Genomic DNA, 14,383 nt, shown 5'->3' on the forward strand with positions numbered 1-14,383 from the left:
TTAAAAACGAACAGTGTCACGCCTGGCGCGGTGGCTCACGCCTGTCATCCCAGCACTTTGGGAGGCCGAGGCGGGTGGATCACGAGGTCAAGAGATTGAGACCATCCTGGCCAACATGGTGAAACCCCGTCTCTACTAAAACTACAAAAATTAGCCAGGCGTGGTGGTGGGCGCCTGTAGTCCCAGCTACTCGGGAGGCTGACGCAGGAGAATCACTTGAACCTGGGAGGTGGAGGTTGCAGTGAGCTGAGATCAAATCACTGCCCTCCAACCTGGGTGACAGAGTGAGACTCAGTCTCAAAAAAAAGAATGTGCCAAGATCATCTATCACTGTGTGGTTTTTCTGCAGACAGATCACTTGGGCCCAGGAGTTCGAGCCAGTCTAGGCAACATAGCGAGACCTCGTGTGTACAAATAAGTGTTTTTATAAAATTGCCTGGGCACGGTGATCCCAGCCTGTCATCCCAGCACTTTGCGAGGCCAAGACAGGCGGATCACGTGAGGTAGGAGTTCGAGACCAGCCTGGCCAACAGGGTGCAGCCCCGTCTCTACTAAAAATACAAAAATTAGCTGGGTGTGGTGCTGCATGCCTGTAATCCCAGCTACTCAGGAGGCTGAGGTATGAGAATAATTTGAACCCGGAGGCAGAGATTGCAATGAGTTGGGATCACACCACTGTACTCCAGCCTGGGGGACAGAGTGAGACCCTGTCTCAAAAAAAAAACAAAACAACAACAGAAAAAAAAAAAAGAAAAACAACAGAAAAGAAGAGAAAAAACAGAGGTTTATAGCATCTCCACAGGCTCCTGTTATCACTAATGTAAACCACAAATAAAATTTGAATGCCTGCTTAACCATCTGAATGGATCCCTTCCCTGAGCTAAGGACATTTGAAAGTTAAGGCCGGGCGTGGTGGCTCATACCTGTCATCCCAGCACTTTGGGAGGCCGAGGCAGGTGGATCATGAGGTCAGGAGATCGAGACCATCCTGGCTAACACGGTGAAACCCCGTCTCTACTAAAAATACCAAAACATTAGCTGGACGTGATGGCGGGTGCCTGTAGTCCCAGCTACTCGGGAGGCTGAGGCAGGAGAATGGCGTGAACCCGGGAGGCGGAGTTTGCAGTGAGCTGAGATCGCGCCACTGCACTCCAGCCTGGGTGACAGAGCAAGACTCCGTCTCAAAAAAAAAAAAAGAAAGTTAACCTGAAAGTTCAGTTCAGGCCGTCATAGGGAGTGGGGCTGGACATGCCTCATTACAGCCTCCTGCCTTTAGAATTCAGGCACAGCTGAGCAACATTCACATGAAAAAACCAAGATCATAAGATTCACAAAACAGGCCGGCACAGTGGCTCATGCCTGTCATCCCAGCACTTTGGGAGACGGAGGTGGGCGGATCACCTGAGGTCCAGAGTTCGAGACCAGCCTGGCTAACATGGTGAAACCCCATCTCTACTAAAGATACAAAAAAAAAAAAAAAAAATTAGTCGGGCAGGATGGCACATGCCTGTAGTCCCAGCTACTCGGGAGGCTGAGGCAGGAGAATGGCTTGAACCCGGGAGGCGGAGCTTGCAGTGAGCTGAGATCGCGCCACTGCACTCCAGCCTGGGTGTTGCAGCGAGACTATCTCAATTAAAAAAAAAAAAAACCAGAGATCATAAGATTGACAAAACAGGCCGGGCGCGGTGGCTCACACCTGTAATCCCAGCACTTTGGGAGTCCGAGGTGGGCAGATCGCCTGAGGTCAGGAATTTGAGACCAGCCTGGCCAGCATGGTGAAACTCCGTCTCTGCTAAAAATACAAATATGAACCAGGTGTGGTGGGCGGGCACCTGTAATCCCAGATACTCAGGAGGGTGAGGCAGGAGAATTGCTTGAACCCCAGAGGCAGAGGTTGCAGTGAGCTGAGACCTCACCACTGCACTCCAGCCTGGGCGACAGAGCCAGACTTTGTCTCAAAAAAAAAAAAAAAAAAAAAAAAGACGAAACAGGCCTCCAGGTAGCAGACTTTTTTTGCCACTGCACCCAGCCGATTGTAAATATTTCTTATTCATACTTAAGATCTGTGTTAGGCTGGGCGCGGTGGCTCACGCCTGTAATCCCAGCACTTTGGGAGGCCGAGGCGGCCGGATCATGAGGCCAGGAGATCGACACCATCCTGGCTAACACGGTGAAACCCCGTCTGTACTGAAAATACAAAAACAATTAGCCAGGTGTGATGGCGGGTGCCTGCAGTCCCCCTACTCAGGAGGCTGAGGCAGGAGAATAGCTTGAACCTGGGAGGCGGAGCTCGCAGTGAACCGAGATCGTGCCCCTGCACTCCAGCCTGGGTGACAGAGCAAGACTCCATCTCAAAAAATAAAATAAAATAAAATAAAAATAAAATAAAATAAATAATAAAATAAAAATAAAATAATGCTGAAGGGGTATCATGAGGCTTGTCCGACCTTCTCTGCATCATGGTCTCAACCAGTCTTTCATGTTGTCGACAAAAAGAGTCAAAGTCTGTGAAATATTTGAAGACGTTCATTCTGAGTCAAATATGACTGACCATAGCCCGTGATACAGCCCTCAGGAGGTTCTGAGAACGTGTGTCCAAGGTGGTCGGGCGCAGCCTAGTTTTATACATTTTAGGGAAGCATGAGACATCAATCAAATACATTTAAGAAACACATTGGTTTGGACCAGACGCGGTAGCTCACAGCTGTAATCTCAGCACTTTGGGAGGCCAAGGCGGGTGGATCACCTCAGGTCAGGAGTTCAAGACCAGCCTCAATAACGTGGCGAAACCGCATCTCTACTAAAAATACAAACATTAGCCGGGTGTAATGGCGCACGTCTGTAATCCCAGCTCCTCAGGAGGCTGAGGCAGGAGAATTTCTTGAACTCAGGAGGCTGAGGTTGCAGTGAGCCGAGATCGTGCCATTGCACTCCAGCCCAGCAAAAGAGCGAGACTCTGTCTCAAAAAAAAAAGAGCGGGGGGGTGTCAGGCATGGTGGCATAAACCCAGCACTTTGGGAGGCCAAGGCAGACGAATCACTTGAGATCAGGAGTTCGAGACCAGCCTGACCAACCTGGAGAAACCCCGTCCCTACTAAAAATACAAAATTAGTTAGGCGTGGTGGTGCATGCCTGTAATCCCAGCTACTCGGGAAGCTGAGGCAAGAGAATCGCTTGAACCCTGGAGGTGAAGGTTGCACTGAGCCGAGATCTACTACTGCACTCCAGCCTGGGCAACAAGAGCAAAACTCCGTCTCAAAAAAAAAAAAAAAAAATGGGATAAGAATTTAAGGTTTGTAGGGCATAAGTCCCCAGACATCTTAGATAGGAATCTGGGCAAGTTAAAAAAATCAGAGTGATCAGGCGCGGTGGCTCATGCCTGTAATCCCAGCACTTTGGGAGGCTGAAGAGGGCAGATCACAAGGTCAGGAGATCGAGACCATCCTGGCTAACACGGTGAAATCCTGTCTCTACTAAAAATACTAAAAATTAGCCAGGCGTGGTGGCGGGCACCTGTAGTCCCAGCTACCCGGGAGGCTGAGGCAGCAGAATGGCATGAACCTAGGAGGCAGACCTTGCAGTGAGCCGAGATTGCGCCACTGCACTCCAGCCTGGGCGACAGAGTGAGACTCCGTCTCAAAAAAAAAAAAAAAAAAAAAAAAATCAGAGCTTCATCCTCAATGTTAACTCCAAAACGTCCTTGGCAGACAGGAGGGGTGCACTCAGATGGTTGTGGGGGGCTTAAAATTTTATTTTGGGTTAGCGTTAGTTGGCCAGGCACAGTGGCTCATGTCTGTCATCCCAGCACTTTGGGAGGCCAAGGCAGGTGGATCACCTGAGGGCAGGAGTTTAAGACCAGCCTGGCCAACGTGGCGAAATCCCGTCTCTACTAAAAATACAAAGATTAGCTGGGCATGGTGGTACACGTCTGTAATGCCAGCTACTCAGCTACTGAGGCAGGAGAAACGCTCGAATCCGGGAGGCGGAGGTTGCAGTGAGCCGAGATTGCACCATTGCACTCCAGCCTGGGCAACAGAGCAAGAGTCCGTCTCAAAAAACAAAACAAAACATCTGTGATGTCAGCTACTCAGCTACTGAGGCAGGAGAAACGCTCGAACCCGGGAGGCGGAGGTTGCAGTGAGCCGAGATTGCACCATTGCACTCCAGCCTGGGCAACAGAGCGAGAGTCCGTCTCAAAAAACAAAACAAAACAAAAAAAACAGTAGCTAATAAGTGGCCTCTGAAAAGGACATCAGTTTGGGAGTTTTTGGCCCAAACCTGGGAGAATAATAAGACGTGGGGAATTCTTTGTGTGGGCAGAAGAACATGCAGAGTGGGAAACCCAGTCTCCGTTTCTTGGAAAGCCTGGTTCTCATCTGTTCTCAGAACCTGTCTCTCAGCCACTAAACTTTAGGATAAGCTGCCAGACAAGGGAGATTTGAAATCCTGCAACTCACAGCTTCCGGGTAATCCTCAGTTCTCGAGGAGTAGAAACCGACCCCTCTGGGCCATGGGATTTTGGTTCTGGAAGTTCTGTGGGCTCCAGAGGAATGAGGGTTTTTTGGTTTTTGGTTTTTATTATGAGACGGAGTTTCACTCTTGTCACCCAGGCTGCAGTGCAGTGGCACGATCTCGGCTCACTGCAACCTCCGCCTCCCGGGTTCAAGAGATTCTCCTGCCTCAGCCTCCCGAGTTTCTGTGAGTACAGGTGCCTGCCACCACGCCTGGCTAATTTTTCTTTCTTTTTCTGTTTCTGTATTTTTAGTGGAGACAGGGTTTCGCCATGTTGGCCAGCCTGGTCTCGAACTCCTGACCTCAAGTGATCCACCCCTCTCGGCCTCCCAAAGTGCTGGGATTACAGGCATGAGCCACTGCGCCCGGTCAGAAACAGGTTTTTCTTTTGTTTTGTTTTGTTTTTATGTTTTCAGATGGAGTTTCACTCTTGTTGCCCAGGCTGGAATGCAGTGGCACAATCTCGGCTCACTGCAACCTCTGCCTCCCAGGTTCAAGGGACTCTCCTGCCCCAGCCTCCTGAGTTTCTAGGAGTACAGGTGCCTGCCCCCATGCCCGGCTAATTTTTCTTTTTTGTTTTTGTATTTTTAATAGAGACAGGTTTTGCCATGTTGGCCAGCCTGGTCTCGAACTCCTGACCTCAACTGATCCACCCGTCTCGGCCTCTCAAAGTGCTGGGATTACAGGCGTGAGTCAATGCGCCCAGTCAGCAAGAGACTTTTTTTGTTTTGTTTTGTTTTGTTTTATGTTTTGAGATGGAGTTTTACTCTTGTCGCCCAGGCTGGAGCGCAGTGGCTTGAACTCAGCTCACTGCAACATCTGCCTCCCGGGTTCAGGTGATTCTCCTGCCTCAGCCTCCTGAGTAGCTGGGATTACAGGCGCCTGCCATCACGCCCGGCTAATATTTCTTTGGTGTTTTTAGTAGAGATGGTGTTTCACCATGTTGGCCAGGCTGGTCTTGAACTCCTGACCTCATGATCTGCCTGCCTCAACCTCCCAAAGTGCTGGGATTACAGGCGTGAGCCAGTGAGCCCGGCCCAGAAGCTTGAGCTTTTTGTCATGGAGAATTTCCAGTTGGGAAGGAGTTATCGAGACAGGATCATTCTGATCACAGTGCCCCAGGGAGACCCCTGTGAGGGGCGCTTTCTGTCATGTAGAGAAAAAAGTACAGCCTGAATGAGAAGCTCTCCGGCAGCATCATCAATGCCTCCAACCCCCAAGAGAGCAGGTGCTCTGCAGACCCCGCCCCACAGCTGAATGGTTTCTCCCTGGGGAAGCCAAGGCCCCTCTCCTTGCCCCTTAATCCCATTCCCCTGAGAGCAGGGCTTCTATTTCTTTCTTTTCTTTTCTTTTCCTTTTTTTTTTTTTGAGATGGAGTCTCGCTCTGTCCCCCAGGCTGGAGTGCAGTGGCGCGATCTCGGCTGGCTGCAACCTCCGCCTCCCGGGTTCAAGTGATTCTCGTGCTTTAGCCTCCCAAGTAGCTGGGACTACAGGCGCCGCCACCACGCCTGGAGAATTTTTTTTATTTTTAGTAGAGACGGGGTTTCACCGTGTTAGCCAGGATGGTCTCGATCTCCTGACCTCGTGATCCACCCGCCTTGGCCTCCCAAAGTGCTGGGATTACAGGCGTGAGCCACCGCGCCCAGCCTTTCCTTTTTTTTTTTTTTTTGAGACAAAGTCTCGCTCCTGTCCCCCAGGCTGGAGTGCAATGGCGCGATCTCAGCTCACTGCAACCTCTGTCTCCCGGGTTCAAGCGATTCTCCTGCATCAGCCCCCCGAATAGCTGGGATGACAGGTGGCTGCCACCATGCCTGGTTAATTTTTCTATTTTTAGTAGACAGGGTTTCACCATGTTGGCCATGCTGGTCTCTAACTCCTCTGACCTCAGGTAATCCTCCCGCCTCGGCCTCCCAAAGTGCTGGGATGACAGGCGTGAGCCACCGCGGCCAGCCCAGAGCTTTTATTTCTTATCTCTGCATTCCCCCAACTCAACCTTCTCCCCAGCTCCCCTGCTCCCCTACCCCACCTCCTCCCCAACCCACCTCCTCCTTCACCTGCTTCTAGCCCCTTCCAGGAAAGCTGATGTCCCTTTTGAAAGAAAAATAAGTCGCCGGGCGCAGTGGCTCACGCCTGTCATCCCAGCACTTTGGGAGGCCGAGGCGGGAGGATCACTTGAGGTCAGGAGCTTGAGACCAGGTCAGGAGATTGAGACCAGCCTGGCTGACACGGCGAAATCCCGTCTTTACTAAAAATACAAAAACTTAGCTGGGTGTGGTGGGGGTGCCTGTAATCCCAGCTGCTCGGGAGGCTGAGGTAGGAGAATCACGTGAACCCGGGAGGTGGAGGTTGCAGTGAGCCGAGATTGCGCCACTGCACTCCAGCCTGTGGACAGAGTGAGACTCCATCTCAAAAAAAAAAAGAAAAGAAAAAATATGGGAAAGTTCTCTACATCGACATCAGCAACAAAGTATGAGCCACTGACAAGAACATCCACCTTCGTGGCCAGTTCCAGCAGCCTTGGTGAGCCATCTGATTTGGCTCTTGGAAAGACAAACTTCTCTACATGAATGGTGAAAGTCAGAAACAGGGTAGGAGCCATTGACAAGCAGACCCATTATGGTTTGCAGTTTAAGGAGCCTTGGTAAGACATCTGGTTGAACTCTTGGAAAGTTAAAGTTCTCTACATCGATGTCAGCAACAAAGTATGAGCCATTGACAAGAACATCCAGCTTCGTGGCCAGTTCCAGCAGCCTTGGTGAGCCATCTGATTTGGCTCTTGGAAAGACAAACTTCTCTACATCAATTCTGGAGCGAAGCAGCGTGCTATGGTTTGGGTACGGTTTGTTTGGTCCTGCCAAGTTGCATGTTGAAATTTGACCCCCAGTGTGGTAGTGGGGCCTGGTGGGAGATGTTTAAACCATGTGGGTGAATCCCGTGTGAATGGCTTGGTCCTGCCTCCATAGTCATGAGTGAGTTCTCATTCTCAGTTTCCAGGAGAGCTGGTTGTTGAAAAGAGCCTGGCACCTCCACCCCTCTCTCTTGCTTCCTTTCTGCCCATGTGGTCTCCACACACAATGTCTTCCTTTCACTTTCTGTCATGACTGGAAGCAGCGTGATGTCCTCACCACACCGGGTCCAAACACCATGCTTCCTGGACAACCTGGAGAACCCCCATGAGCCGAATAAATAATCTCTTTTTTTAAAATTTTATTATTATTATACTTTAAGTTCTAGGGTACGTGTGCACAACGTGCATGTTTGTTACATATGTATACATGTGCCATGCTGGTGTGCTGCACCCATTAACTCATCATTTACATTAGGTATATCTCCTAATGCTATCCCTCCTCCCTCCCCCCACCCCACAACAGGCCCCGGTGTGTGATGTTCCCCTTCCTGTGTCCATGTGTTTTCATTGTTCAATTCCCACCTATGAGTGAGAACATGTGGTGTTTGGTTTTTTGTCCTTGCGATAGTTTGCTGAGAATGATGGTTTCCAGTTTCATCCATGTCCCTAAAAAGGACATGAACTCATCATTTTTTATGGCTGCATAGTATTCCATGGTGTATATGTGCCACATTTTCTTAATCCAGTCTATCGTTGTTGGACATTTAGGTTGGTTCCAAGTCTTTGCTATTGTGAATAATGCCGCAATAAACATACGTGTGCATGTGTCTTTATAGCAGCATGATTTATAATCTGTTTTTCTTTTTTTTTTTGAGACACAGTCTTGTTCTGTCACCAGGCTGGAGTGCAGTGGCGCCATCTCGGATCAATGCAAGCTCCACCTCCCTGGTTCAATTGATTCTCCTGCCTCAGCTTCCCAAGTGGCTGGGACTACAGGTGCACGCCACCACGCCCAACTAATTTTTGTATTTTTAGTAGAGATGAGGTTTCACCATGTTGGCCAGGATGGTCTCGATCTCTTGACCTCATGATCCGCCTGCCTCGGCCTCCCGAAGTGCTGGGATTACAGGGGTGAGCCACCGCACCCAGCCAATGATCTCTTCTTTATCGATTACCCAACCTCAGGTATTCCTTTACAGCAACATGAATGGACTAAGACACAGCTCCTGCAGGAACGGGGAGGCTAAGACGGTAGACGTGCAGACTGGGCAGCCGTCTTTCACCTTTGCTGATGTTGTTATCTAGGTGTCATTTTCCATTGCATGTGCATGAAGCCCTATGCTTTGTTTAGGCGCCAACTGTTTGTATCGTAACACATCTCAAGTCTGCTTGGTTCTTTTTTTGGGGACGGAGTTTTGCTCTTGTTGCCCAGGCTGGAGGGCAATGGCACCATCTCGGCTCACTGCAACCTCCACCTCCTGAGTTCAAGGGATTCTCCTGCCTCAGCCTCCTGAGTAGCTGGGATTACAGGCACTCGTCACCACGCCCGGCTAATTTTTGTATTTTTTTTTTTTTAGTGAGCCACCACCCCTGGCCTGCTTGGTGTTTCTTATGATTTTGTAGACGGCACAAAAGGCATCTGTATTTTTGTGTGTGCAAGTGTGTGTGCAGGTGTGTGTGTGCCAATATGCTTGTTTGTGCAGAGGAGTGTGCAGATGTGTGTGTAGTTGTGTGTATGCACATGTGCACAGTGTCCAGGTGTGTGGGGATGTGGGTGTGCAGGTCTGTGTGTGCAAACATGCATATGTGTGTGCAGGTGTGTGTATGTACAGATGTGTGTGCAGGTGTGTGTGTGCATATGTGTGTGCAGATGCGCATGTGTCATTGTGTATATGCACGTGTGCTCTGTGTGCATGCATGTGTGTGCACAGATATGTGTGCAGGTATGTGTGTGCAGATGTGCACTGTGTGCAGGTGTGTGGGGATGTGTGTGCACAGGTCTCTGTGCAGATGTGCTTGTGTACAGATGTGCATATATAGACAAGTGTGCATGCAGGTGTGTGCCATTGTGTTTGTGCAGACGTGTGTGCAGGTGTGTGTGCAGATATGTGTGCAGGTGTGTGTGCAGATGTGCAGATGTGCATGTGTAATTATGTGTATGCACATGTGCACTGTGTGCAGGTGTGTGTGTGCAGATGTGTGTGTAGTTGTGTGTACGCCCATGTGATGTGTGTGTGTGCAGGTCTCTGTGCAGATGTGCTTGTGTGCAGATGTGCATGTGTAGACAAGTGTGTGTGTGTAATTGTGCTTGTTTGTGCAGACGTATGTGCAGGTGTGTGTGCAGATGTGTGTGTGTAGCTGTGTGTACACACATGTGCCCTGTGTGCAGGTGTGTGGGGGATGTGTGTGCACGTCTGTGTGTGCAGACATGCATATGTGCTTGCAGGAGTGTGGGATGTGTGAGTGTGCAGTTCTGTGTGTGCAGGTGTGTGTGCAGACATGTATGTGTGTGCAGGTGTGTGTGCAGGACTGTGCTAATGTGCTTGTTTGCGCAGATGTGTGTGTAGCTGTGTGCAGATGTGTGTGTACGCCCATGTGCCCTGTGTGCAGGTGTGTGGGGATGTGTGTGTGCAGGTCTGTGTGTGCAGATGTGTGTGCAGACACGCATGTGTGTGCAGGAGTGTGTGTGTAGACGTGTGTGGGACTCACACTTGAGCTGTTCCACAGGCCACTCTTTGGAGACGAGGTCAGGAGCCAATGAACTCACGGAGCAATTACAGGTTTCCCAATCCTAAGAAATGAGGAAGCAGGGGAGGGAGGAGCAGGGAGGGCCTGATGAGACAGAGGAGCTCTGAAGGGAGCTACTCAGAAGCGGGAGTCTCCGAGAGAAGAAAAGCAAGTGAAAGGAGAGGAAGCGGATGCCGTGGGGTAAGCTAAGTTCTTTCGTTCTGTGGTCTTCGAGCATGTCGAGTCACCCGGGTACATGTTTCTGCTGTGTCTGTCGATCGGAAAGAAAGAGACTGAACCGTAACGTAAGATTTCAAACGTTGACTCAAGCCAAAGTGGGGACAGCGGCCCGGAAGACTGAGACCCAAGGAACGTTGGATATGAGTTGTCTTCTGCCTTTGTTATACGCAGGTTTTTAAAGGCAAAATAAAAAAAAAAAATTAAATAAAATAAAAAGAGGGAGGTGTTGTTGGAGGACAGGGAGGGGGCTTCTGTGAAGCTGTTTGCTGGGAATTCTCGTTGGTTTACAGAAAAAAACAATTGATTAATGATTGGCTGTACATTGCTAAGCTACAGGACATTGGGGTATAGTATCTAGCATGGAATTATTACGTGAATTGATAGCTATCTGTGGCATCCGGAAGCCGTTTCGAGAGATGAACGCGGACGGGCGTGGTGGCTCACGCCTGTCATCCCAGCACTTTGGGAGCCTGAGGCGGGTGGATCACCTGAGGTCAGGAGTTCGAGACCAGCCTGGCCAACATGGAGAAACCCCGTCTCTACTAAAAATACAAAATTAGCTGGGCATGGTGGTGGGCACCTGTAATCCCAGCTACTCAGGAGGCTGAGGCAGGAGAATCGCTTGAACCTGGGAGGCAGACGTTGATGTCTCAAAAAAAAAAAAGAGAGATGGAAAGAGATGAACGCATAGCTGAAATGGGGAGGGAGTGTGATGGTGTTACTGGTTACTAGAAAGGGGTCCTGATCCAGACTCCAAGAAAGCGTTCTGGGATCTTGTGCAAGAAAGAATTGGAGGCAAGTTCACATTGCAAACTGAAAGCAAGCTTATTAAGATAGCAAAGGGGGGCCGGGCACGTTGGCTCATGCCTGTAATCCCAACACTTTTGGAGGCTGAGGCGGACGGATCACCTGAGCTCAGGAGTTCGAGATCAGCTTGGCCAACATGGCAAAACCACACCTTTATTAAAAATACAAAAAATTAGCTAGGCGTGGCAGTGTGTGCCTATAATCCCAGCTACTTGGGAGGCTGAGGCAGGAGAATCGCTTGAACCCACGAGGTGGAGGTGCAGTGAGCCCAGATCGCAGCACTGCACTCCAGCTTGGGCAACAAGAGCAAAACTCTGTCCCCAAAAAAAGATAACTAAAAGAAAAAATCACGGGGAGAGATGCTCCACTACAAGGGTGTCTGATAAAGGATTCATCTTTGTCATGACTATCTTTTGCAATAATCAATATTATATATATATATTTTTTTGGGGGGGGGGGCATCTGATTCTGTCACCCAGGCTGGAGGACAGTGATGCAATCACAGCTTACTGCCGTCTTGAATTTCTGGGCTGAAGCAATCCTCCCATCTCTGCCTCCCGAGTAGCTAGGCGAAAGGCAAATGCCACCATTCGTGGCAAATATTTGTATTTTTGTAGGGACGCGGGTTTCACTGTGTTTCCGAGGCTGGTCTGGAACTCCTAGACTCAATCTGGCTTCCTGCCTCAGCCTCCCAAAGTGGTGGGATGACAGGTGTGGGCCCCACCGCACCTGGCCCAATATTATCATCTTTAAAGCAAAACGGATTCTTATACTAGGAAGGCTTTTGTTTTGAAGATATCAACACATCAGGAGGTTCCTGTGTCTGTTCAGTCCTGGGTCTATTTAGTAAACAGTATTCATCTGTTCACACATCTTGCGGAATGGCTGACCTTCAGAGAATGCTGCCCGGCCTGTCCCAGTCTCCTTGTTCCCAGCCCCTATTCAAGATGGAGACCCCCTAAGCCGGGCACGGTGTCATCCCAGCACTTTGGGAGGCCGAGGCGGGCGGATCACCTGAGGTCAGGAGTTCGAGACCAGCCTGGCCAACATGGTGAAACCCTGTCTATACTAAAAATACCCAAAATTAGCCGGGGTGTGGTGGCACGCACCTGTAATCCCAGCTACTTGGGAGGCTGAGGAAGGAGAATCGCATGAACCTGGGAGGCGGAGGTTGCAGTCAGCTGAGATCGCACCATTGCACTCCAGCCTGGGTGACAGAGTGAGACTCCATCTCAAAATAAATAAATAAATAAATAAATAATAAATAAATAAATAAAACATTTAAGGCTGGGCATGGTGGCACACGCCTGTAATCCCAATATTTTGGAAGGCTGAGGTGAGAGAGGATTGCTTGAGGTCAGGAATTCCAGACCAGCCTGGGCAACATCGTAAGATCCCCCATCCCTCGTGTATAAAAAGAAGATTAAATTATTACAAATTTTTAAAAAGACAGAAATGAAGCATCTTAGTTGCCACCCAGATTGGGGTACTAAGAGTCTGGATTTGGACAGCTTGTTGGGTGTTTTATAGGTGTGCTAAATCAGATGTCACTCTTTTTGTTGAGAGATTCTCGCGCTGTCACCCAGGCTGGAGTGCAGGGGTGTCATCTCCGCTCACTGTAACCTCCGCCTCCCGGGTTCAAGTGATTCTCCTGCCTCAGCCTCCTGAGTAGCCGGGATTACAGGCACACGCCACCAAGCCCAGCTAATCTATTTATTTATTTGTTTGTTTATTTATTTTTTGAGACAACATCTTCCTCTGTCGCCCAGGCTGGAGTGCAGTGGTGCGATCTCTGCTGACTGCAACCTCCGCCTCCTGGGTTCAAGCAATGCTCCTGCCTCAGCCTCCTGAGTAGCTGGGATTACAGGCACGTGCCACCACACCCAGCTAATTTTTGTATTTTTGTTTTTTTTTTTTTTTTTTTTTTTGGAGACAATGTCTTTTTCTGTCGCCCAGGCTGGAGTGCAGTGGTGCGATCTCGGCTCACTGCAACCTCCACCTCCCGGGTTCAAGCAATTCTCCTGCATTAGCCTCCTGAGTAGCTGGGATTATAGGCACGTGCCACCATGCCCAGCTAATTTTTGTATTTATTTATTTTATTTTTTTTTTTTTTGGAGACAGCGTCTTGCTCTGTTGCCCAGGCTGGAGTGCAGTGGCGTGATCTTGGCTCACTGTAACCTCCGCCTCCCGGGTTCAAGTGATTCTCCTGCCTCAGCCTCCTGAGTAGCTGGGATTACAGGTGCCCGCCACCACACCTGGCTAATTTTTGCATTTTTAGTAGAGATGGTGTTTCACCATGATGGCCAGGCTGCTCTGGAACTCCTGACTTCAAATGATCCGCTCACCTTGGCCTCCCAAAGGGCTGGGATTACAGGCGTGAACCACCATTCCCAGCCGGATTTCACTCTTTAAATTTTTGGTTTAAACTCGAGAAGCTCTTCTCAAGGGCTGAAAGCTCTTGGTCCCCTATAGGTTTGCTGTAAATCACAGACATGAGGCAGATTGATTAATAAGGGAAAAGACATACACTTTTTTTTCTTTTTTCTTTTTTTTTTTTTGAGACAGAGTCTCGCTCTGTCACCCAGGCTGGAGTGCAGTGGCGCCATCTCAGCTCACCGCAACCTCCACCTTCCAGGTTCAACTGATTCTCCTGCCTCAGCCTCTCCAGTAGCTGGGATTACAGGCATGTGCTACCACGCCTGCCTAATTCTTGTATTTTTAGTAGAGACAGGGTTGTTCCATACTGGTCAGGCTGGTCTCAAACACCTGACCTCAGGTGATCTGCCTGCCTCGGCCTCCCAATGTGCTAGGATTGCAGGCGTGAACCACTGCACCCAGCCAGATTTACACATTTATATAATGTGTATACACAAGATTCTTCAGAATGAGGACTCCACCCCACAATGAGGTTCAGAAGCTTGTACACCACATTGAGGCTACAGAAAGGATAGGGGATTGGATCCTGGTACCAAAAAAAAAAAAAAAAAAGGTTATAGGGTTGGGGGGAAAGAGGAATTCTATTGAGGAGCAATATATAATTTCTACTGAGGACTGAACTCTGATTTTTTTCTTTATTCTTTTTTTTTTTTGAGATGGCATCTCACTCTGTCGCCCAGGCTGGAGTGCAGTGGTGCAATCTCAGCTCACTGCAACATCCACCTCCCGGGTTCAAGCGATTCTCCTGCCTCAGCCTCCTGAGTAGCTGGGACTACAGGCACCTGCCACCATACCCGGCTAATTTTCTTTGTA

At 49.5% G+C, this 14,383-nt stretch overlaps 1 protein-coding gene across 3 annotated transcripts in view; it reads left to right on the forward strand.

Annotated features, from left to right (window-relative positions):
* The first annotated feature begins 10,231 nt into the window (after nucleotides 1-10,231).
* The window catches only part of LOC129025982 (granulocyte-macrophage colony-stimulating factor receptor subunit alpha), a 43,306-nt gene continuing 39,154 nt past the window's right edge, over nucleotides 10,232-14,383 (forward strand). For 2 of the 3 annotated variants that reach the window (XM_054473512.1, XM_054473513.1), the window contains exon 1: nucleotides 10,232-10,288. In XM_054473512.1, the coding sequence (XP_054329487.1) occupies nucleotides 10,279-10,288 (10 nt within the window). In that variant the 5' untranslated portion in view covers nucleotides 10,232-10,278. The remainder of the gene's footprint in view (nucleotides 10,289-14,383) is intronic. The other variant, XM_054473514.1, reaches the window with a different exon arrangement.

This window comes from Pongo pygmaeus, chromosome Y, assembly GCF_028885625.2.
Source record: "Pongo pygmaeus isolate AG05252 chromosome Y, NHGRI_mPonPyg2-v2.0_pri, whole genome shotgun sequence".
Classification (NCBI taxonomy): domain Eukaryota; kingdom Metazoa; phylum Chordata; class Mammalia; order Primates; family Hominidae; genus Pongo; species Pongo pygmaeus.